This window comes from Diaphorina citri, unplaced genomic scaffold (assembly GCF_000475195.1).
Source record: "Diaphorina citri unplaced genomic scaffold, Diaci psyllid genome assembly version 1.1 scaffold1827, whole genome shotgun sequence".
Lineage (NCBI taxonomy): Eukaryota > Metazoa > Arthropoda > Insecta > Hemiptera > Psyllidae > Diaphorina > Diaphorina citri.
This window is the reverse complement of record NW_007379253.1, coordinates 12,671-36,637: the sequence shown is the minus strand read 5'-3', so window position 1 is coordinate 36,637 and position 23,967 is coordinate 12,671. Positions and strand designations below refer to the sequence as shown.

Below are 23,967 nucleotides of genomic sequence, written 5' to 3'. Positions count from 1 at the left end.
AAATATCAACTGAGAGTGCCACAATTAAAAATAATAATAATCTTATATTATAAGAACAAGATCCATTCACTCATTCACAGTTCACATTTCATAGTTCACACACTGATCACTCTATCTCGAGAACCACAACACCTAGAAAGCTGAAATTTGGTAGGAATATTCCTTTTATGGTCTAGGTGTGCAATAAGAAAGGATTTTGCGAAAATCTAAACCGATCCTGAGATATGATCAATTTTTGATCGCTAAAATAACCATAAGAAATACACAGAGTGCAGAGACTGAGGGAGAGAAAACTTTTCCTCGCTCGCCTAATATTGAGTTTCGTTTATGTTTTTAGTTTGATAAAAATACAAGTTCGGCCATGCCTTTTCCACAAGCTTGGCCATGCCTCGGGATGAACTAGCGGGATTCCGGAGCGAAGCGACGGAATTCAGCTAGTAAATCTTATATTATAAGAACGAGAACTCATTCACAGTTCACATTTCATAGTTCACACACTGATCGCTCTATCTCGAGAACCACAACACCTAGAAAGCTGAAATTTGGTAGGAATATTTCGCAGTCTAAACAAGGTTTTATGCATAGAATATACCTTGTTTATCCTGCTCGAATGAGACTAGAAAAGTCCCTTTAACTTCGCAGTGTAAACAAGGTTTTATGCATAGAATATACCTTGTTTATCCTGCTCGAATGAGACTAGAAAAGTCCCTTTAACTTCGCAGTCTAAACAAGGTTTTATGCATAGAATATACCTTGTTTATCCTGCTCGAATGAGACTAGAAGAGTCTCTTAACCCCAGCAGTCTAAACAAGGTCTCGTATTCATATTTCACGTTAAACGACACAGACCAAGAATATACCTTGTTTATCCTGCTCGAATGAGACTAGAAAAGTCCCTTTAACTTCGCAGTCTAAACAAGGTTTTATGCATAGAATATATCTTGTTTATCCTGCTCGAATGAGACTAGAAAAGTCCCTTTAACCTCGCCGTCTAAACAAGGTTTTATGCATAGAATATACCTTGTTTATCCTGCTCGAATGAGACTAGAAAAGTCCCTTTAACTTCGCAGTCTAAACAAGGTTTTATGCATAGAATATACCTTGTTTATCCTGCTCGAATGAGACTAGAAGAGTCTCTTAACCCCAGCAGTCTAAACAAGGTCTCGTATTCATATTTCACGTTAAACGACACAGACCACATGCGTCATGCGTCTAATGTAGCAGTTGTTTTATTGCTACGAAATAAAAACGGTGGTGAAACAACACTTATTTGGTAATTTATTTATCTTATATTATAAAATCAAGTTATTCCATATACAAACATAAATTGCTTAGAGAGCTCATATTATTATTTCAAATCAAATCATCCATTCTTTATGGTAAAAAACAAACCCTTAAGTATCAATACAAAGGAATTTTAATTGTGTTAAGAATAAATGCTTGTCACAAATGTCGTTCCCCGCTTAATGCACTACGCTAAATTTTATGACTTGACTTGGACTCGAACCACCAACCTCCAGATCCTAAGTCCACCGCGCTAACCACTACACCACTGAGGTTGGTGACTAAAGTGAATCAATCCATAATCGTTCCATCATGGGACGGTTCGATGTATGAAGCCTCTCCCCCAATTTCGATCATTGTATTTCTGCTCCCTTTCGATGTCGTTCCAGTTTCCTTGTTTTCTTTGAATATCAGCTCTGATGACATCAGATAGATGTAAAAGAAATAACTTATTACTCTTCACTGGGTTTTACCGGACTTCTGATCACCAAATTTGATCTGCATAGTACGCTTTGAAATTGGAAATTGGTTATAAAGTTATGAAATAGGTAACTACAAAACTTATTACCTTTATATGATACAATGGATACAAGTTCTGTATCCATTGTAGAATGTGTATCCATTGTATCATATAAAGGTAATAAGTTTTGTAGTTACCTATTTCATAACTTTATAACCTAGGATGTCTAATATAAACATATTTAATAATACTTAATTGGATATTGGTCTTATATGCTTCAATCGGATATTGGTCCTTCGGGCCGAATTCATCAGCAATTGATCTTTCAGGCCGGATCATTATATTGCTTACCTGACTTCTGATCACCAAATTTGACCTGCATAATATCCCCAATTAAAAAAAATAAGAATAATAAAACTCACCTTTCTTGGCGGCCGAGAACTGAAGTAGTTTGGCTACGGTGGCCAGATTGTGTCGCTGTTCCGTGCTAATCTCCTGACCAGGCCGTAATGAAATGATCTTGTACGCCTCCGGAGCCACGATGGCCGAATTGATGAAATTGTAGTACAGATAGTGGCCAATTACCTGCAGAGAAAAAAGGGTAGTTTTTTTTTTTTACTTTCGTCTTCATCTCCGAAAACATCAAATAGAAACGAGTGGCGAACTACAAACCAATCCTAGGATTTTTTTCGAGAGGTTTGACAGAGGGAACTGTAACTGCTAAAAGGGTAGTTTTTTACTTTCGTCTTCATCTCCGAAAACATCAAATAGAAACGAGTGGCGAACTACAAACCAATCCTAGGATTTTTTTCGAGAGGTTTGACAGAGGGAACTGTAACTGCTAAGGCTAAGGTCTTATCGTCCCGAAATCGAAGAGAGAAGGAAGACAGGATAGGAGAAAGCCAGCCGTTCCGAGAACGAACATTATCCCATCAGGATAAAATCCGCCCCGGGCGGAAATCGAACCCGCGGCCTAGCGCTTACAAGGCAGATGCACTAACAACTAAGCTAACTAGGATGGCAATCCTAGGATTGATAAACATGATGATGAGAGGTAAACTTTGTAGCCAGTTTACCTCTATAAGTACCTATTTCAAGTGTTGTTTCTAGTGTTACCTATTTCTTTTGTTTTTGTTCAATGTTCCATTATTCTGTTTTATATGTATAATGTATATCCTTTGAAAAATAAAACCTTCATACGATATTAAAAACAATGTTTGTTCAATGTTCCATTATTCTGTTTTATATGTATAATGTATATCCTTTGAAAAATAAAACCTTCATACGATATTAAAAACAATGTTGGCACACTCTAATAAATATTATGTGCGTTGTAATAACTCCTTCGTTCATTCCGTGTTTCAAGCTCAGTTCAGGTATAAAAAATGTTAATATAGGTTATAGGTAGCTACTTACTCAATTACCAGTCAAATGGGATCAATAAACAAAGTGTAAAAAAAAAGGTCGGGTTGGCATTTTTTTTCTTTTTTGTTTTTGTTTCAAGCTCAGTTCAGGTATAAAAAATGTTAATATAGGTTATAGGTAGCTACTTACTCAATTACCAGTCAAATGGGATCAATAAATAAAGTGGGTACCTATGCTCTTTGTGAAATAGACAGTGAGCACAGATTTTACCTAGATCAGAGCTTCTCAAATTGTGGTTCTCTAGTGTGCTGTGAGGTCACCCTAGGTGCACCCCAAGATTTTTTTTTTTGTTTTTAGTTTGATAACTACAAGTTCGGCCATGCCTTTTCCACAAGTTTGGCCATGCCTCGCGACGGAATTCAGCTATCATGAACAACAATTATGTCTGCTATTAATAGCCCATAATTGGAAACTTACTATGTACCATATTATATGAGAAATAAATATAATAACTACTTAGTTTTCAAGTAGGGTTTTGATAACGGTCCCCCCCCCCCCCATGTACCACTTCGTGGCATAAAAAAAACCCTCGCCAAGTCATTCCCCCAAAACAAATCAAGTGTCCAAAGAAATAAACCTGCCATTTCACTCCAAAAAAGTTTTTAAATCAGCTTTCTGTACCCCGCCTTTTATTCATTTCACAATTTGCGTGCTCCTCATTCACGTAGCACCTACCTACTTTTCTTTCCCATCATTGCACTCACTCCTCTAAATATTTGGTATCCAAAAATTTCCAAGATGAAATCTGTTAGGTACATACTAAAAGTCAAGAAAATTTCAGAAACAAGTAGTGTAGAAAGGGAAAAAGTTGCTGGATTGTAATTATAGTAGCAGAAACATTTCTGGATTGTTGAGAAACAATGTTTGTGATGAAAGTGTTGCTGGTGGGTACTAGGCCTAATATTATAATTAACTAGCGGAATTCCGTCGCTTCGCTCCAGAATACCGCTAGTTCATCGTTCATCCCGAGGCATGGCCAAACTTGTAGAAAAGGCTTGGCCGAACTTTGTAAGACTAGAAGTACATAGCAAGGTGGTACAGTTACCTTGGAAGAGTGCTTTGAAGTAAGACTAGAAGTACATAGCAAGGTGGTACAGTTACCTTGGAAGAGTGCTTTGAAGTAAGACTAGAAGTACATAGCAAGGTGGTACAGTTACCTTGGAAGAGTGCTTTGAAGTAAGACTAGAAGTACATAGCAAGGTGGTACAGTTACCTTGGAAGAGTGCTTTGAAGTAAGACTAGAAGTACATAGCAAGGTGGTACAGTTACCTTGGAAGAGTGCTTTGAAGTAAGACTAGAAGTACATAGCAAGGTGGTACAGTTACCTTGGAAGAGTGCTTTGAAGTAAGACTAGAAGTACATAGCAAGGTGGTACAGTTACCTTGGAAGAGTGCTTTGAAGTAAGACTAGAAGTACATAGCAAGGTGGTACAGTTACCTTGGAAGAGTGCTTTGAAGTAAGACTAGAAGTACATAGCAAGGTGGTACAGTTACCTTGGAAGAGTGCTTTGAAGTAAGACTAGAAGTACATAGCAAGGTGGTACAGTTACCTTGGAAGAGTGCTTTGAAGTAAGACTAGAAGTACATAGCAAGGTGGTACAGTTACCTTGGAAGAGTGCTTTGAAGTAAGACTAGAAGTACATAGCAAGGTGGTACAGTTACCTTGGAAGAGTGCTTTGAAGTAAGACTAGAAGTACATAGCAAGGTGGTACAGTTACCTTGGAAGAGTGCTTTGAAGTAAGACTAGAAGTACATAGCAAGGTGGTACAGTTACCTTGGAAGAGTGCTTTGAAGTAAGACTAGAAGTACATAGCAAGGTGGTACAGTTACCTTGGAAGAGTGCTTTGAAGTAAGACTAGAAGTACATAGCAAGGTGGTACAGTTACCTTGGAAGAGTGCTTTGAAGTAAGACTAGAAGTACATAGCAAGGTGGTACAGTTACCTTGGAAGAGTGCTTTGAAGTAAGACTAGAAGTACATAGCAAGGTGGTACAGTTACCTTGGAAGAGTGCTTTGAAGTAAGACTAGAAGTACATAGCAAGGTGGTACAGTTACCTTGGAAGAGTGCTTTGAAGTAAGACTAGAAGTACATAGCAAGGTGGTACAGTTACCTTGGAAGAGTGCTTTGAAGTAAGACTAGAAGTACATAGCAAGGTGGTACAGTTACCTTGGAAGAGTGCTTTGAAGTAAGACTAGAAGTACATAGCAAGGTGGTACAGTTACCTTGGAAGAGTGCTTTGAAGTAAGACTAGAAGTACATAGCAAGGTGGTACAGTTACCTTGGAAGAGTGCTTTGAAGTAAGACTAGAAGTACATAGCAAGGTGGTACAGTTACCTTGGAAGAGTGCTTTGAAGTAAGACTAGAAGTACATAGCAAGGTGGTACAGTTACCTTGGAAGAGTGCTTTGAAGTAAGACTAGAAGTACATAGCAAGGTGGTACAGTTACCTTGGAAGAGTGCTTTGAAGTAAGACTAGAAGTACATAGCAAGGTGGTACAGTTACCTTGGAAGAGTGCTTTGAAGTAAGACTAGAAGTACATAGCAAGGTGGTACAGTTACCTTGGAAGAGTGCTTTGAAGTAAGACTAGAAGTACATAGCAAGGTGGTACAGTTACCTTGGAAGAGTGCTTTGAAGTAAGACTAGAAGTACATAGCAAGGTGGTACAGTTACCTTGGAAGAGTGCTTTGAAGTAAGACTAGAAGTACATAGCAAGGTGGTACAGTTACCTTGGAAGAGTGCTTTGAAGTAAGACTAGAAGTACATAGCAAGGTGGTACAGTTACCTTGGAAGAGTGCTTTGAAGTAAGACTAGAAGTACATAGCAAGGTGGTACAGTTACCTTGGAAGAGTGCTTTGAAGTAAGACTAGAAGTACATAGCAAGGTGGTACAGTTACCTTGGAAGAGTGCTTTGATGTAAGACTAGAAGTACATAGCAAGGTGGTACAGTTACCTTGGAAGAGTGCTTTGAAGTAAGACTAGAAGTACATAGCAAGGTGGTACAGTTACCTTGGAAGAGTGCTTTGATGTGAGACTAGAAGTACATAGCAAGGTGGTACAGTTACCTTGGAAGAGTGCTTTGATGTAAGACTAGAAGTACATAGCAAGGTGGTACAGTTACCTTGGAAGAGTGCTTTGATGTAAGACTAGAAGTACATAGCAAGGTGGTACAGTTACCTTGGAAGAGTGCTTTGAAGTAAGACTAGAAGTACATAGCAAGGTGGTACAGTTACCTTGGAAGAGTGCTTTGAAGTAAGACTAAAAGTACATAGCAAGGTGGTACAGTTACCTTGGAGGAGTGCTTTGAAGTAAGACTAAAAGTACATAGCAAGGTGGTACAGTTACCTTGGAGGAGTGCTTTGAAGTAAGACTAAAAGTACATAGCAAGGTGGTACAGTTACCTTGGAGGAGTGCTTTGAGGTAAGACTAGGGCCGAGGGCTTGTGTAGAACACTCACGAAGCGAATCCCGAGTTGCCGAGTGAACCCGGGATTCGCGAATCCCGGATTCGTGTGTAGAACCCAGCATAAAAAAATAACCGTCACTATACGGATAGTAGATGACCGAACGAAGTGAAGGTCTACGTTTTAACTCGACCATTTTGCATTTGGTTGCCTTGTCCGGTAACTTCCGATTGCCTCGTCCGAATTTGATGATATCTGGTACCTACATATACATATGTTCCTTGAATCAAGGCACGTCGATCACTGAAATTTGGTGTCCCTGGTCCAATTTTCGTCCAAACTTTTGGTCAAGCCAATACATAAATTAGTGCATTTATGACCCTTGTACACCCTTGTGTTCTTTCTACAAAAATGAGTTCGTCAAAAGACCTCAATTCTTGGTAAAGCTATTGTTTGATGAAAAGGTCAACCATTCTTTAAATCTTTTGAGGGATTGTAAGTATAAAAACCCTTTTCCCTGTCCTCTTTATTACGTAAGATGTACCTACGTAAAGATACCTTCTTTTCTTTGCATTCATACGTACATTCGTCTCAGCTTGGCAAAAGAGTTTGAGTGAGGTCTACAGTTCACAGAACTACCTATTTGTAGTAGCTTACTATCCGGAGGATTAATACGCGACCTAGAAAACATGGAAAGGTCATGGAATCTGAAAATTGACCAAAAAGTCGTGAAAAAGTCTTTTTAAATCCTGAAAATGTGAAGTAAATCTGAAGAAGTCATAGAATTTGCCACCTGGTCAAAAATTAAAAATATTAAAATTAAATATCAGTAAGACTAGAAGTACATAGCAAGGTGGTACAGTTACCTTGGAGGAGTGCTTTGAGGTAAGACTAGGGCCGAGGGCTTTTTTTTTATTTTTCAATCTTTTGGAAATACAGCCTGATCAAATTTCAAATCTAATGTGCCGCAGGCGAAATTTTTCAAAAAAGTATGCAGATGTCTAAAGCTTAGATAATTCTACAAATTTTTTCTAGACATTACTTACAGCTGAACACTAAAAGGAGCAAAAAATAAAGATCACCGCGCCGCAGGCAAATTCTTTAAAAAAATTGAATTACGTATATAACCCTTCAGAAAAATAATAATAAAAATCCTATTAACACATTTTCATTTTCTTCCACATTTTTTGAATAATGTTACTTTTTCTTGATTTTTTCCTTAAAAATCGAAATGAGCTTGCCGGCCGCACGAAAGGAGCTCAAGGGCCGCACTTTGTGCACACCTGATCTACAAGGTCCCCAAACTAGCCCAAGGCCTTTACAAGGGGTGGGCCGCGGGAGTCTTAAATGAAGGTGCAAAGGTCAATAAAAGCCATATGAAACTAAAAGCCATCTATCTAGAACGAATTTATTCGGAAGAAAATGTCTATTTTAGTTGATATCGTATAAAACCTTAGGTATCGTACTTTGGGGAATAGCCCATTTTTTCCATTACAAAGGTACGATTAGCTTAAGAACCGCTTACTTTACGACTAAAACTATTGAATAGTAAATATTTAGAATAAAATTTCCTTCAATTTGACATATAAATGAAATTTGTACCACTTGCCATGCTCGTGTAATGGCGGAAAAACTGTGAAATCTTCAGTGAAAATTGTGAAATCTTTAAATTTTGAGGGCCCAGCGGCACCCCTTAACTTGTTTCAATCGGCCTGAAAACATAGACTACCTTGATTCCTGCAAAGGCTGATCACTTTGGGGAGGTGGCGCTATCGAATTTCCGGAGATCGATTTTTTTTAAAATCCAGTCCAAATATGTCTTACGCCATTAAAAGGACAGGGAACAGGTTTTATTTACATTCAACGTAAAACTTGCCCCCAAAGACCTTTGCGGCCTTTCTTAAAGGTCGAAAGCCCACAAAAAAGTTTTCTTACAAAATGGTTTTGACTTTAGGGACCAAGTCCACATCATATGGCGTTGGAATTTTTCGTGTACCTTTCAACGTAAATTTTGGACCAGAGGCCTTTCTTAAAGGCCGAAAGCCCGTGGAAAATTCATGGAAATTTCATTCCGGGGAAAAGTGTGTAAACCCTGTATCCAAAACAGCAAACAACAATGTAAAATCGGAGTTGATCCATAAACTATTTTTTTACGTTTCAGGTTCGACTAGGCATTTCTCTTCCACTCAATTCAGACGTTAGAGAATTGAGAGAGACTCTAGCACAAGATGCAGGAGTATCTGAACATCATATGCTCATCACCGAAATCACAGACCTTGGTTTTCAGCGAACCTTTTCTGGTATGAAAAAATAGCCCATGTATTCACACATAGCTTAACAGAGTACTCAAGACTTTAAAATAATACCAGAGTCTACCATAAGGAAACCTTGCCCCCTCCAGAAATTTAAATCAGATTACCAACAGTTGTACAGAAAAGAATGTCAACACTCAACCGAAGGTACAGCAATGAACCTCAAGTCAAGAAGCTTAACCCATCCTTTAGGGCTGTTTGCCAACTCCTAAGCTTCAAATGTCAACACTCAACCGAAGGTACAGCAATGAACCTCAAGTCAAGAAGCTTAACCCATCCTTTAGGGCTGTTTGCCAACTCCTAAGCCTCGAAGTGCGCATCGAATGGCGTTGGAATTTTTCGTGTACCTTTCAACGTAAATTTTGGCCCAAAATGGCCTTTTTCAAAGGCTTCTTAAATGCCGAAAGCCCACAAAAAAGTTTTCTTACGAAGTGGTTTTGAGTTTAGGGGCCAAGTGCGCATCATATGGCGTTGGAATTATTTGTGTACCTTTCCACGTAAATTTTGGCCCAATTTCGATTTTCCAGACGGCCGTAGCCGCCAAACGCCCCCGGTCCGAGATGTAAGAAATTGGTTTTCTATTTGTTCTCGACTTTTCGCACCACATGCAATGGTCAAAAATTTTGTACCTTCCCACGTGAGTTTTCCGTCCTCAGCTCCCTGTCTATTCATTTTGTATTTCCTTTTCAGTTATACACCAAGGCAGAGGTTCTAGGAGCAGATGATGCCTGGCACTGCCCTCATTGCAATCTCAAACAAGAAGTCATCAAGAAGCTAGGGCTCTGGACGTTACCAGACATTTTGGTTGTTCACTTGAAACGGTTTCGACAGACCTCGTCATCCAAACAGCAAGTTGTGAGGTGAGTCATCCCACTCGTAAAGTGTATATTAAGTTCACTAAGCTTCAGAGTGGGCTTTTTGTGTATGGAGTTAAGGACTTGATGCCTTTGTCTCTAAGTGCTTTAGTCAATATACTAAACTTGTATGATCTTCCTATTCCAGACACTACTTCAATCAGTGTCATGAGAGAGTCGGACCCCATCTACTGTATAGAACTACCTCAGCTGAAGGATTCCTCTCAGGAAAGCACCTACATTCTACTCACCTGGGTGAATGTACTCTTAGTGGAAGATCACTGCTCAAGGTAACTATTGTGTAGATCTGTATATATGAGCATATACATATTCAATGAGTAATAATTTCGCCCTGTGTTGTAATTTCTTGTATTCAATAAAATGAAAATCTTGGGATTTTAATCAGGTTTGGGAGTCCGTTCAGCATGCAAGTAGGGCGTGATACTGGTTATGCTGATCTACAGAAGCTTCTACTCAAAGAAATGGCGTTCATCTTACATGATGATGTTCTCACTTCAGCACAAGATGTCCCTCTGTTTCGCATACGAGTTACAGATTTACCTCAAGGTAAAGTAAACTAGCACCATATAAGTATTTTATTAAGAACATTTGAACTCGAACCAACAAATATTGGAAGATAGTCCAATGCGCTAATAATAATCATAATAATATGTTGCTTTTTTGTACCAAACCAATAGAAATAACCAATTTACCACACTGCTTCGGCATTACATATACTACTAATCAATTCACCCTAGCAGTAGGCTACTATTTTTCTTGTTAAATTCTCAAATGTTATAGGTATCATGTTACTTGACAAATTATCCCACCCAGAAAAACTCATAATAGTATTACATTTTTGTCAAAATTAATCAAAATCAGATTATCTTTTCGAAAACAACGGTTTTCTAAATGAAGTGAAAAATCTCAAGCATGTTTGTTGCTAGGGTTCACTGAGGAGTGTGAGGACAGTATCGGAGCAGGGGGGGATACTTGTTCCCAAGCTGCATACTTGGACCCCACCCTAGATCATCCTCTGTTCATGGAGGTGGTTGAAGCTGCCCTTGCTCTGTGTGACCCGGGTGCTGGCCCTGCCACGCTCAAGTTAAGTCTAGAGTGGGACCTCACTGCTAAAGAAAGGTAAGAGATTCTACTAGCCTACTTAGTTTTCAAGTAGGGTTTTGATAACGGTCCCCCCCCCCCCCATGTACCACTTCGTGGCATAAAAAAAACCCTCGCCAAGTCATTCCCCCAAAACAAATCAAGTGTCCAAAGAAATAAACCTGCCATTTCACTCCAAAAAAGTTTTTAAATCAGCTTTCTGTACCCCGCCTTTTATTCATTTCACAATTTGCGTGCTCCTCATTCACGTAGCACCTACCTACTTTTCTTTCCCATCATTGCACTCACTCCTCTAAATATTTGGTATCCAAAAATTTCCAAGATGAAATCTGTTAGGTACATACTAAAAGTCAAGAAAATTTCAGAAACAAGTAGTGTAGAAAGGAATTTTATCCTTTTTATTTTTGATTTTTTATGAAAACTTGCTCTTTTTTTTTTTTTTTTTTTTTTTTTTTTAGGTCGCCAGTGAAAATCACAACCATTGTTGACTTCCCATTATATGGGTTGGACATGAGCAAGTATGCAGGGGCAGGCAGCAACCATGCTAACACACCCCCCTGGTCACCATGGAGACGAAACCACTTGGACACCAACCTTCACCTCTATACATACGACCTATATGCTATCTGTAATCACCACGGTCAACACTTACAAGGCGGCCATTATACAGGTATGTTATGTTACCCAAGATTTTCCCTTGGATGAGTTGGGTGGGGAAGATTGTAGGTATTGAATTTTTCTTGTTGAGGCCGATGCCGAGGAATTATTAACACCCAAGATTTTCCCTTGGATGAGTTGGGTGGGGAAGATTGTAGGTATTGAATTTTTCTTGTTGAGGCCGATGCCGAGGAATTATTAAAATAATAATATCTAAATTTATTATTCTTGGTGTTATTTCAGCATATTGCCGTAACCCGTACGATAGTCAATGGTATAGTTTTGACGATGCCAAAGTAACGCCTCTCATCGAGTCTGAACTATTGACACCTGGAGCCTACATTCTGTTCTATCAAAGGCGTGGTCTCTCTCCCCCATCTTCCTCTTCCTGCTCCTCAGGTCAGTTATGTATCTAGATACAATAATCGTGTACAGGTTATATACCTAATATGAACCATTTTATCGGTATTTTTAAGATAAATTTATATCAGGATTTAGAGAAAAAATCCTAGTTCCTCATTTTTGAGCTGTTTGTCTGTAGTGTTGGTCTTGGCAGTTTCATTGAATGATTGCTATATTCACAGGTACAGAGTTTCATTGAATGATTGCTATATTCACAGGTACAAGGCGATGAACTCCCGAGAGTTATTTTATTTTTCTATTAAATTTTTCTATATATATTAAAATCATATTTTTTTTTTTCAATCAAGGTTTTTTATTTTTAATTTGTGAATTTTCATCACCATCATTACTTTGATGAGGCCCATAGTATACAATAATGCTAATGTATTAGGATTAGGTTTAGGATCTAGGTGTTGTGGTTCTCGAGATAGAGCGATCAGTGTGTGAATATGAAATGTGAATGAGTGAATGGATCTTGTTTTTATAATATAAGTTTCTCATTCTGATACTCACAATAATGACATATTGAGTATCTAAGTATGTTGGTACAGCATCCATCTTGACAAATCATCGTACCTATGTTCGGTATTTTTTAAATGACTCTATTATAATGTCTCGATAGCATTTTCCATTCATATGTATGTGACTTGAAAATGGTTTTGTGTTTAATTTTCCAGCACGATAGCGGATGATACAGATCAGATAGAGGAACATGCTAGCGTGAAACAACTACAACAAAACACACAGCAAGGTGGTACAGTTACTTTGGAGGAGTGCTTTGAGGTAAGACTAGAAGTACATAGCAAGGTGGTTAGGTGGTACAGTTACCTTGGAGGAGTGCTTTGAGGTAAGACTAGAAGTACATAGCAAGGTGGTACAGTTACCTTTGAGGAGTGCTTTGAAGTAAGACTAGAAGTACATAGCAAGGTGGTACAGTTACCTTTAGAGAAAACCCTTTGAGGAACTGCCAGCTTGCTGGGCTGGTTAGGGTTAGCTGTTCTCCTCCCTGTTTATAGTCCCACAGCCAGACGCAGAAACGTTAATTCGATATAGGTAAATCAAGTTAATAATAATAATAATAATAATGAAAATATTAATAGTAATAAATAATAAATAATTATATATTTAATTTTAGTGTGTTACTTTTAATAATTTTGTACTAATTTAGCTTTGTATGTACAATCGTACATACCTAATAATCTTCGATTTTTTTTCTTCTTACATTTCGGATTGTTTATTATTTATTAGCATTATTACATATGAAATTATCAATGTCGGGTGTTTCCAAGAAGAAGAAATCAGCAGATACTAATTCAAACGAAATCTTTGAAATATGAACAATCAAGTTCAAAAATTAGGAATTTTAATACTTTTTGTATTCCTATTTTTTGACAAACTTCCATTGATGAGTGTTCATGATAAACTAAAAAATAAAATTCAAACTATTCTGACCATGGCGAAAAATGAAAAAGTCACTTGAAAGCTCAATACACAGTCTACAAACCTTAGCTACGAAACTCAGTTTCTTAAGGGAAAAAACAGACAATAAATTGTGAAAAAACGTAGGTTCCTCTCGAAGCACAATTTTCAAACTGATTTTTTTTTCAATGTTTACAAACATCAGCTGATTTTGATGTATGAGAAGTTAAACACAAATCGTCTGAAAAATCGTTTAAAATTATCAGGGGTTCTCAAAAATGGCATGTTTCCTTATTTTTGGCGCTTAAATAAAAAAAATGCCGATTTTCGGTACGAAGACTGTGACTAGGTGTTTTACCTTACAGAGTTTCATTGAATGATTGCTATATTCACAGGTACAGAGTTTCATTGAATGATTGCTATATTCACAGGTACAGAGTGTCATTGAATGATTGCTATATTCACAGGTACAGAGTTTCATTGAATGATTGCTATATTCACAGGTACAGAGTTTCATTGAAGGATTGCTATATTCACAGGTACAGAGTTTCATTGAAGGATTGCTATATTGACAGGTACAAAGTTTCATTGAATGATTGCTATATTCACAGGTACAGAGTTTCATTGAAGGATTGCTATATTCACAGGTACAGAGTTTCATTGAATGATTGCTATATTCACAGGTACAGAGTTTCATTGGATGATTGCTATATTCACAGGTACAGAGTTTCATTGAATGATTGCTATATTCACAAGTACAGAGTGTCATTGAATGATTGCTATATTCGCAGGTACAGAGTGCCATTGAATGATTGCTATATTCACAGGTACAGAGTTTCATTGAATGATTGCTATATTCAGAGGTACAGAGTTTCATTGAATGATTGCTATATTCACAGGTACAAAGTTTCATTGAATGATTGTTATATTGACAGGTACATAGCTTCATTTAATGATTGCTATATTCACAGGTACAAAGTTTCATTGAACGATTGTTATATTGACAGGTACATAGCTTCATTTAATGATTGCTATATTGACAGGTACAGAGTTTCATTGAAGGATTGCTATATTCACAGGTACAGAGTTTCATTGAATGATTGCTATATTCACAGGTACAGAGTTTCATTGAATGATTGCTATATTCACAGGTACAGAGTGTCATTGAATGATTGCTATATTCACAGGTACAGAGTGTCATTGAATGATTGCTATATCCACAGGTAAGGTAAACACCCAGTCATCGACACCCTTGTGAATGATTGCTATATTCACAGGTACAGAGTGTCATTGAATGATTGCTATATTCACAGGTACAGAGTGTCATTGAATGATTGCTATATTCACAGGTACAGAATTTCATTGAATGATTGCTATATTCACAGGTACAGAGTTTCATTGAATGATTGCTATATTCACAGGTACAGAGTGTCATTGAATGATTGCTATATTCGCAGGTACAGAGTGTCATTGAATGATTGCTATATTCACAGGTACAGAGTTTCATTGAATGATTGCTATATTCAGAGGTACAGAGTTTCATTGAATGATTGCTATATTCGAGTTCGGTCAAAAACGTAAAATGATTGCTATATTCACAGGTACAGAGTGTCATTGAATGATTGCTATATTCACAGGTACAGAGTTTCATTGAATGATTGCTATATTCGCAGGTACAGAGTTTCATTGAATGATTGCTATATTCACAGGTACAGAGTTTCATTGAATGATTGCTATATTCACAGGTACAGAGTTTCATTGAATGATTGCTATATTCACAGGTACAGAGTGTCATTGAATGATTGCTATATTCACAGGTACAGAGTTTCATTGAATGATTGCTATATTCACAGGTACAGAGTTTCATTGAATGATCGCTATATTCACAGGTACAGGATCCACCAGTTCCACTACAGGTTATGATCACTGGGCCAACAAGCTTATTCAAACCAGTGACTTCTCCAATCAGAGGCGAAGCTCCGATGAAATTTCAACCACCATTGGTAAGTTTTTTTTTTTTTTTTTTCTTTTGAGACGCAGCCCTTTAACTGATAACGGGTAATTTTTTTTTTTTTTTTTTCTTTTGAGACGCAGCCCTTTAACTGATAACGTACCTTAGGGCTTGAGATTTCACCTAGCTGTTCTTACGAGGCTGAATGCAGCCTGCATAATTGAGCACCATGTAGGTAGGTATTGTTACTCGTCCAGATAATCAAGCATACCTAACCGACGCGACCACCCCTTGACAAATCTCGAACTATACTGACAAAATAAATCATTCGAAAATTGGATTATGTATTGGTAAACAAACGCGGGAGTCAATTAGAAGAAAGACGCAAGAAAACGCGAAAAGCAAAAAGTTACGAAATAAACAGATACAAACCATAGTGTCTTACTACTCCGCGGTACAAGGAATATCCTCAGTACTCAGTAGTATGAGAACGGGAGACGGGAGCTCAGTCAGCAACCATCGAGTCTCCGTTCATAAATTATTCGAGTAGCCCGTACATTTAGTTCATTTAAGAAAAGTAACAATTTTGTTTAGTTTGAGATAATGGTCAAGTACGATATCATACATATTTCTAGACATGGTCTTCACTTGACTGGAGGTTTAGGAGTAACAATTTTGTTTAGTTTGAGATAATGGTCAAGTACGATATCATACATATTTCTAGACATGGTCTTCACTTGACTGAAGTGGATTTTCACCGCTAGTAGCGATTGTGTCGTCTTAGCGCGAATTTTCAAATTTTTATAATTTTTTATTTAGTTGTTCTGAAGATGGCCATAGTAATGGTCGAAATATATCAACTCGTCTGTCCTTTTATCTTTAGCCTTGTTTTTTAACGTCTATCAGATAGGGGATAGTCCATAATCCACTCCAGTCAAGTGAAGACCATGTCTAGAAATATGTAGGATTAGGAGTGTTACCGTTTATCGTATGGAGAGTAGTAGTCGTCACAGTAGTAGTTACATATATTCTTCGCTAGATGCAGAAGGTCCTGGGTAGTAGGTGTAGTAGTAATACCACCACCATCGACCGTTGAATTCCTTGGATTTCGTCTTGTTCTGTTCAAACTCCTTGCTGAAAGCTGTCCGTTCTTTGAACCTGAACTTCTTGATATTGGCGTCCATACTATCTGAAGCGATAATTTTTGATGTTGGTCCGGCGGGTCTCGGAGTCGTGTTACGTACAAGACGTTATTGCAAACAAGTCTTCTTATGGAGCTAGTTCAGTCTCATTGAACTCTTGAACACACTGCCAATCAAAACCTTTCCAATCAATCCGACTCTAAAATGAAAGCTGAGTATTTGATGCCGTCCTATTCTCCTGAACATACTAACAGAGATGTCAATCAAAACCATTCTAATCAATCCGACTCTAAAATGAAAGCTGAGTATTTGATGCCGTCCTATTCTCCTGAACATACTAACAGAGATGTCAATCAAAACCTTTCCAATCAATCCGACTCTAAAATGAAAGCTGAGTATTTGATGCCGTCCTATTCTCCTGAACACGCTTAGAATCGTGAAATTTTTAGTTATTCTTACTCCTTATGCATCCGCGATTCCAAAAATCACATTAGAAAAATTTCTGTCTGTCTGTATGTATGTCTGTCACGCTAAATAGACCTTTGGTTGTCCTCTTTTCACGCAAAAACGGCTCGACCGATTTTGATGAAATTTTTTGTGGTTAAGAAAAGTACTCCAGGTGACATAGGCTACTTAAAATCGTCACATTCCATCCTGATTCAAAATGGCGGCGGTTCAAAGTTATGCCCATTATGCTGCACTGTGGGACGTGTCAGGGAGCGCGTAGCGCGACCGTGTGTGTGTGTGGTGTGTGTGTGTGGTGTGTGATGGATGTGTGTGTGTGTGTGTGTAATAATAATAATAATATTGAAGTTTATTTTATGTCACATTAACAATAAAATGTTCTTTTGGAATAAATCCCTTTAAGTACTAGAGTACTTTTAGGGAATTCTTCTTAATTATTTTTCTTCTTAAATTTTCTTCATCTTCTTTATTAGTTCATTCTTAAGTTTCATTTATATGATATGGGTGTGGGTGGGTGTGTGTGATATGGGTGTGTGTGTGTGTGTGTTTGTTTGTGTTTGTGGTGGGTGTGGGTGTGTGTGTGATTGTGAGGGTGGTGTGTGTGATGGGTGTGTGTGGTGGGTGTGCGTGTGTGGTGGTCCCGTACAAAGGACGGGTCAACCACTAGTAAGCTAATAAGTAATATAATATGTACTATTTTATTCTATACAAACTGTTGTAAATGTTGTACCCGTGCTTCGCCACCACACCACACAGACACATACTCGTACACCCATCCCACACACACACGTCGCTTTTTTTTAACTTAGGTCAGGTCACCCATTAATTTTCTGGCCTCACTCGGCTTAGCGATAATCTAACCGGCGTGCATAAACTACGAATAAACAGACACACATTGATTTTTAGCCCGTCCTTCCTTTATTATTACTAATAATAAAAGGTATAATGGACGGGCTATTGTATTTGCTTCGGTGTCTGTCAGTTGGTCGGTCTGTCTATCCCCATAGAAGGACTTATCCAAACCTGTGGTCGACCTATATATCAAATTAAAGGTCTTTTTACCAGGAACACGAAAATGGTGGTGCAAATTTTGTCCATAAAACCAAAAAACTGGCTATGTTAAGCTACGCCGAGCAAGGCCAATAAATGGATGGGTGACTTGAAGTTAATTGAGTAATTGTGGGATTTTTTTTTCACATTTTCTCACACAATTGAGCTCTGATCTTGAAATTTGTCGCGACGACCTATGAACTCAAAGCGAGAAAGTTTTAGATAACACTTCAGTCGATCATTTAAGACCGGTTTTAGCGTCACCTATGTTAAGCTACGCCGAGCAAGGCCAATAAATGGATGGGTGACTTGAAGTTAATTGAGTAATTGTGGGATTTTTTTTTCCTAGTCTTGATTTTAAATCATTACATGAAAGTAAAATCAAAAAATCAAATCAAGAATGATAATAAACTGAATATTAAACAAATTAGGTAGGTACATAGGTACTGATTTTCTCTGCGACGACCTATGAACTCAAAGCGAGAAAGTTTTAGATAACACTTCAGTCGTTAATTTAAGACCGTTTTTAGCGTTACATATGTTAAGCTACGCCGTTGTTACCGTTTATCGTATGGAGAGTAGTAGTCGTCACAGTAGTAGTTACATATATTCTTCGCTAGATGCAGAAGGTCCTGGGTAGTAGTAATACCACCACCATCGACCGTTGATGACTTAAACATTATATTGGGAATAAAAGGAGAACGGGCTCTAGTCTTGATTTTAAATCATTACATGAAAGTAAAATCAAATCAAGAATAGTTATAAACTAAATATTAAATAAAATAGGTAGGTACATTAATACTGATTTTCTTTAACCAAGATCGAAAAATTCCCGGAGGGACGGGCCCCGCTTGTTATTTATGATGACTAGTGGTTGACCCGTCCTTTGTACGGGACCACCACCACACACACACCCACCACACAAATACACACACCACACCCACCACACACACAGCCATCACACACACCACACCCATCACACATACCACACACCCATCTACCACACACACACACACATCCATACACACAGCCATCACACACACCACACCCATCACACATACCACACACCCATCTACCACACACACACACACATCCATCAAGGAGGTTGAAATATACCAGTGAGGGTACTTCTAGTTCTAGTTCTAGGTTCCATCAAGGCCGGGGGATAGCAACTTGGGCAAGGGCATCAAAATCGGCGAGCCGTTTTTTTCGTGAAAAGAGGACAACCAAGGTCTATTTAGCGTAACAGACAGACAGAAATTTTTCTAATGTCATTTTTGGAATCGGGGATGCATAAGGAGTAAGAATAGCCAAAAATTCCACGATTCTAAGCAATGTACAGACAAATCTACAATTTTATTTATATAGATTAGATTCTCACCCAATAAATATAATTTTGTATGTATGACATATCTAATCTATTAATGTAAATGTAAATGCAGTTTCTTTGTGTTATTATGTCACAACTTTGGTGCTCACTGCAGCGTTGTAGGATTTTCCCAATATCTCAATAATCCTAAAATCCAATGTTTACCTATTATGTTGGCACCGGTCGCGATGCGTATTTATATGTCATAGCTACTCATTTTCCTCACGAGGGTGAGTGGGCCATTGTTCATACAACATTTGGACTGGCACCGGTCGCTATGCGCATTTACATGTCATAGCTACTCATTTTCCTCACGAGGCTGAGTGGGCCCCACGCAATAGCCAGTCACGGAATCAATCCTTTGCAGATACAAATTTCTTGACCCCGCCGGGAATCGAACCCGGGTCTCCCGCGTGCAAGGCGAGTGCAGTGACCACTACGCCAACTTGACCCCGCCGGGAATCGAACCCGGGTCTCCCGCGTGCAAGGCGAGCGCAGTGACCACTACGCCATGGGAGCTGACTAATCTATTAATTAAAAAATATAATTAAAAAAAAAATCCCAGATTTCCCTCATTGTTATGAGTGCGCACTTTTAGAATCAGGATGGAATGTGACAATTTTAAGTAGCCTATGTCACCCAGAGTACTTTTCTTAACAACCACAAAAAATTTCATCAAAATCGGCGAGCCGTTTTTTTCGTGAAAAGAGGACAACCAAGGTCTATTTAGCGTAACAGACAGACAGAAATTTTTCTAATGTGATTTTTGACCCTTGAGGAATTGGTGTACTCATTTCTATTGACTCGTGTTGTGTTTCAGACCTCGCCCAAGTCAGATCGTATTCTGGAGCATATGTTGGACCGATCCAGACGCCATCTATCGTCTACTGAAGACAGCCTTACCATTACGTCCATAGACAGGAGTAGCGGAGAAGAAGACAATAACCATAGCAGTCGAGATGATGAATTGTCCGAGAGTCAGGTTTGATAGTACATACTTACCTTAGTCTTGTTTAAACTTAGAAAAGATTCCTTCCATTCTGAACTGACGATGGCACCATCTACCAATAATATGGCAAAAGAAGAGCAAAATTATAAACTGCTATTATTACCAATTTTGAAATCAGTACTTACAATATAATGAAATGTATGGCAAAAGAAGAGCAAAATTATAAACTGCTATTATTACCAATTTTGAAATCAGTACTTACAATATAATGAAATGAAAAAAAAAAAATAGAAGTCACAAATTAAGAGTTAGATTTGAATCTTTCTCTTAATTTGTGAACAGGTCAACTCATCCTCGTAATGCTAACTGAGGAGCTGATTTCAAAAGATAAGGTGTCTTCTTTAGCCCCTGGAATTAGCTCTACTAGCATGAGTTGAGTCGAAGTCGTACTTGTACATTGAAATTTTATTTAGCATGGATCAAAGTTATCGAATTTTGAATCCCAGTTGATCAGTGTTAGGTTCAGAGTTGAGTAAACATATCCTGATTGATAGCATTATTTGTCATGGAGTGAGTCGTATCCATATAAAGCTGTGGCCATTGTCCACAAGTAGTCGACGGCCTTCGATCGACGAGGTGAATCTATGTTGTCGAGGCAATGCACGGTTTCAGTCGATATCGATGTGTGGACAGTGAACACAGCAATAATGTAATTTTTGCCAATTTAATTCTTAAGCCCATAATATACATAAGTATCTATGTATTGTTTTAACTTTACACGATATTTACAATATCTCATCAATAACTTCAAGTTTTCAAAGTGGCCTAACGTAAACTTTAGATACTAATATGTAGTTTGGTATCAAGATTTGCCTAGATAATATCTGTCTTATTCATTTTATGACAGTAGGGAATCACCTCTCTACAGTTCTTTTTCTTCTCCCCTATTTATCAAGTGATTATTCAACCTGTATTTTACCAGCAAATCGACATCGTGTTTTTGGGTTTATAGTTTACCAAGTGATTGTTCAACCTGTATTCCACCAGCTCTTCCTCAACTGATCTAAGTTCTGATGTTGGGATGTTGTTCGGTATGATAGATTGGAACTTTTCAGCATTTTCTCTCTCTTTCAATTTCCATGTTTTTATTTTCCTAACTTGGTTTGTTTTCATCTCTGCTAATTTTCTGAATCTGAAGGTAGCAGCCTAAGACGCGTTTCGTTCTTATTTGAACTCATCAGTTAGACATAGCTCTCAGGTGCTGGCCAAGAATTTGGAAGTGTTATTTTTACTTCAGAGATGGAAATTGTGGAGAAACGAGAACCTGGGTTTCTATGTAAGGTTTTATTTTAGTGTCGAGTGTTGTAGTGAGCGCCACACTATTATCAATGCTAGTTCCATTGTTGTCACTTGTTAGCAATACTTCATCTTGATTGTTATTAACGGGAGTAAAGTGAAAACCTTGACATAATAGCACCACTCCTAGGAAAACGCTTGATCTTGGGGTTTTCATTCTGGAAAAAAAAACACTTAAGATTATTCTTACCCAGAATCGAACATAAAGTTCAACACGAGCCACCAAGGTAATACAGGGTGGACTCATCAAATTACTTGTGAATTATATCGGGTGTTCTTGAAATTCGTTATTCCTGCGTCAAAAAAAAAAAAAAAAAAAAAAAAAAAAAAAAAAAAAAAAAACGAATAGGTGTCACTCTACAATCAATTATAGCCCCTCAGATTCAAAATGGCCAAGAAAAAGTAGGCAAAACGTGAATTAGATATAATATTTTCCAAATGGCAAAGATACGAATTGGCCTTATGGAAACTGTTTCTGACTTGGTACAAGTGTTGTAATGAAATGAACATTAAACTTTCTATTCTATGTTTCAGGAGGTGGCGAAGGAGAGAATTTTGTACGAAATGAACGCGGCTATGCTACTCTGGAACCAGTGTCCAAGCGACACACAAATCACGTAAGCAGGGATTCAGACTCTTATTCCCAACACCAATATGCCCTCAGTACGACAGCACTAGTAAGTATTGAATCTTATCATTCAAACCAGCTCCTTTGAGGCTAAAAGCACCCGTCCAGATTTTTACTAACTACACACAATACAACTTTCTGTTTTTCTTTTTTCACAAATTGATTAGGTACCTACTCCAAATAGAAAATACAATCAGTAATCAGTGCATAGATAGGTAGCTCCATTTGTAGTTGAAGTACTTTAATAATAAAATTTAACAAAATCCAACATTACCTACATTTGGGTTTATAGTTTATCAAGTGATTGTTCAACCTATATTCTATTACAAATCGACATAATGTATATGGGTTTATAGTTTATCAAGTGATTAGGTATTCAACCTATATTCTATTACAAATCGACATAGTGTATTCAACATTACCTACATTTCGTCTCGCTGGAGGACGTAAAACTGAGACAAAACCAGCCCTGTCAAGCCACAGACAATAACAGTGGCTCATTTTGAGGGTACCTGAATGGGACTACGGTCAAGTCCGTCTCAGGAAGGGTACAACGACATAATTATGTACCTGAATATCCCTCATTAGACCCCTACGGTTCGCGGGTCCTGAGCTAGCTCTCTGGCCTAGATGGCACCTCTTGGTATCCTCTCAATGGGATAATATATGAACTCACAGCTTTTCTCTAGAATAAACCTGAGTGTGCGGACTCTTTAGAGTTGCTGCAGGTGAATTTTGGAGAAACTGAGGAGGTTGAAATATACCAGTGAGGGTACTTCTAGTTCTAGTTCTAGGTTCCATCAAGGCCGGGGGATAGCAACTTGGGCAAGGGAAAAATACTGGTCACAATAGATCTACAAAGGTCGCAGTGTTAATTGCATACCCTCTCTCGGGAGAGGAGAAACCAGGCCCATAATAGAAAAGAACATTACCTACATCATCTATGTTCAACCTATATTCTATTACAAATCGACATAGTGTATTTGGGTTTATAGTTTATCAAGTGATTGTTCAACCTATATTCTATTACAAAATACAAATCGACATAATGTATATGGGTTTATAGTCGACTAAGTGTGAACACAGCTTTACTCCCGCGAAACAAAGAAAATTTTGTACTTTAAGTTGTGAATATTCCTCGTTGCATTTTATGTTTACATGGTTTATTTTAGTGTTACCTATGTGTTTTAGCGAAATGAAGTTATTTTGATTACGTCCCACATTTTGCGTCACTTTACAAAAATCTCCCATGAGAGGGATTATGTTCTTATCCGAAGAACTAGGAACTTGAATTTGCTCCTAAAGCTAAAGATATTCCATTATAAATATTATACCTATCTTCCTCGCTGTCTGTTTCACTCTCAATGTAATATAAGCAGAGTATTTTATTGTACATACAGGGTGTTCCATGAGTCACTAATTAAATGTTTAACTTGAAAGTATTGACGCTTTAATATAAGAGATGAAAAAATGAATGATTGAATTTACAATAAAGAGAATCACGTGTAAATGGTTTAATGTCAGGACCATCCTGTAGGTATATTTTTAATATTTTATCATTGTTGTACTTTATGTTATTGTAAATACATTGGTATCAAATGTACAATTTTATTTCGTAATAGAAAATTGGTCACACGCCTGTTTATTGTTTTCGTCATAGCAAGTAGATATCCAGGTGTCAAGAGTGTGACATTAGGGTGGCCCTTATTTATCGAAAGACGACC

General features: G+C 37.8%; 1 protein-coding gene across 1 annotated transcript in view; it reads left to right on the top strand.

Moving 5' to 3' along the window:
* LOC103517377 (ubiquitin carboxyl-terminal hydrolase 43) overlaps positions 1-22,333 on the top strand; it is a 28,126-nt gene extending 5,793 nt beyond the window's left edge. The window contains exons 4-11 of the mRNA XM_026829490.1: positions 8,729-8,867; positions 9,882-10,023; positions 10,140-10,300; positions 10,681-10,873; positions 11,314-11,525; positions 11,756-11,911; positions 15,223-15,336; positions 22,150-22,333. Of these exons, the coding sequence (XP_026685291.1) occupies positions 8,729-8,867; positions 9,882-10,023; positions 10,140-10,300; positions 10,681-10,873; positions 11,314-11,525; positions 11,756-11,911; positions 15,223-15,336; positions 22,150-22,331 (1,299 nt within the window). The 3' untranslated portion in view covers positions 22,332-22,333. The remainder of the gene's footprint in view (positions 1-8,728; positions 8,868-9,881; positions 10,024-10,139; positions 10,301-10,680; positions 10,874-11,313; positions 11,526-11,755; positions 11,912-15,222; positions 15,337-22,149) is intronic.
* The last annotated feature ends 1,634 nt before the right edge of the window (positions 22,334-23,967 follow it).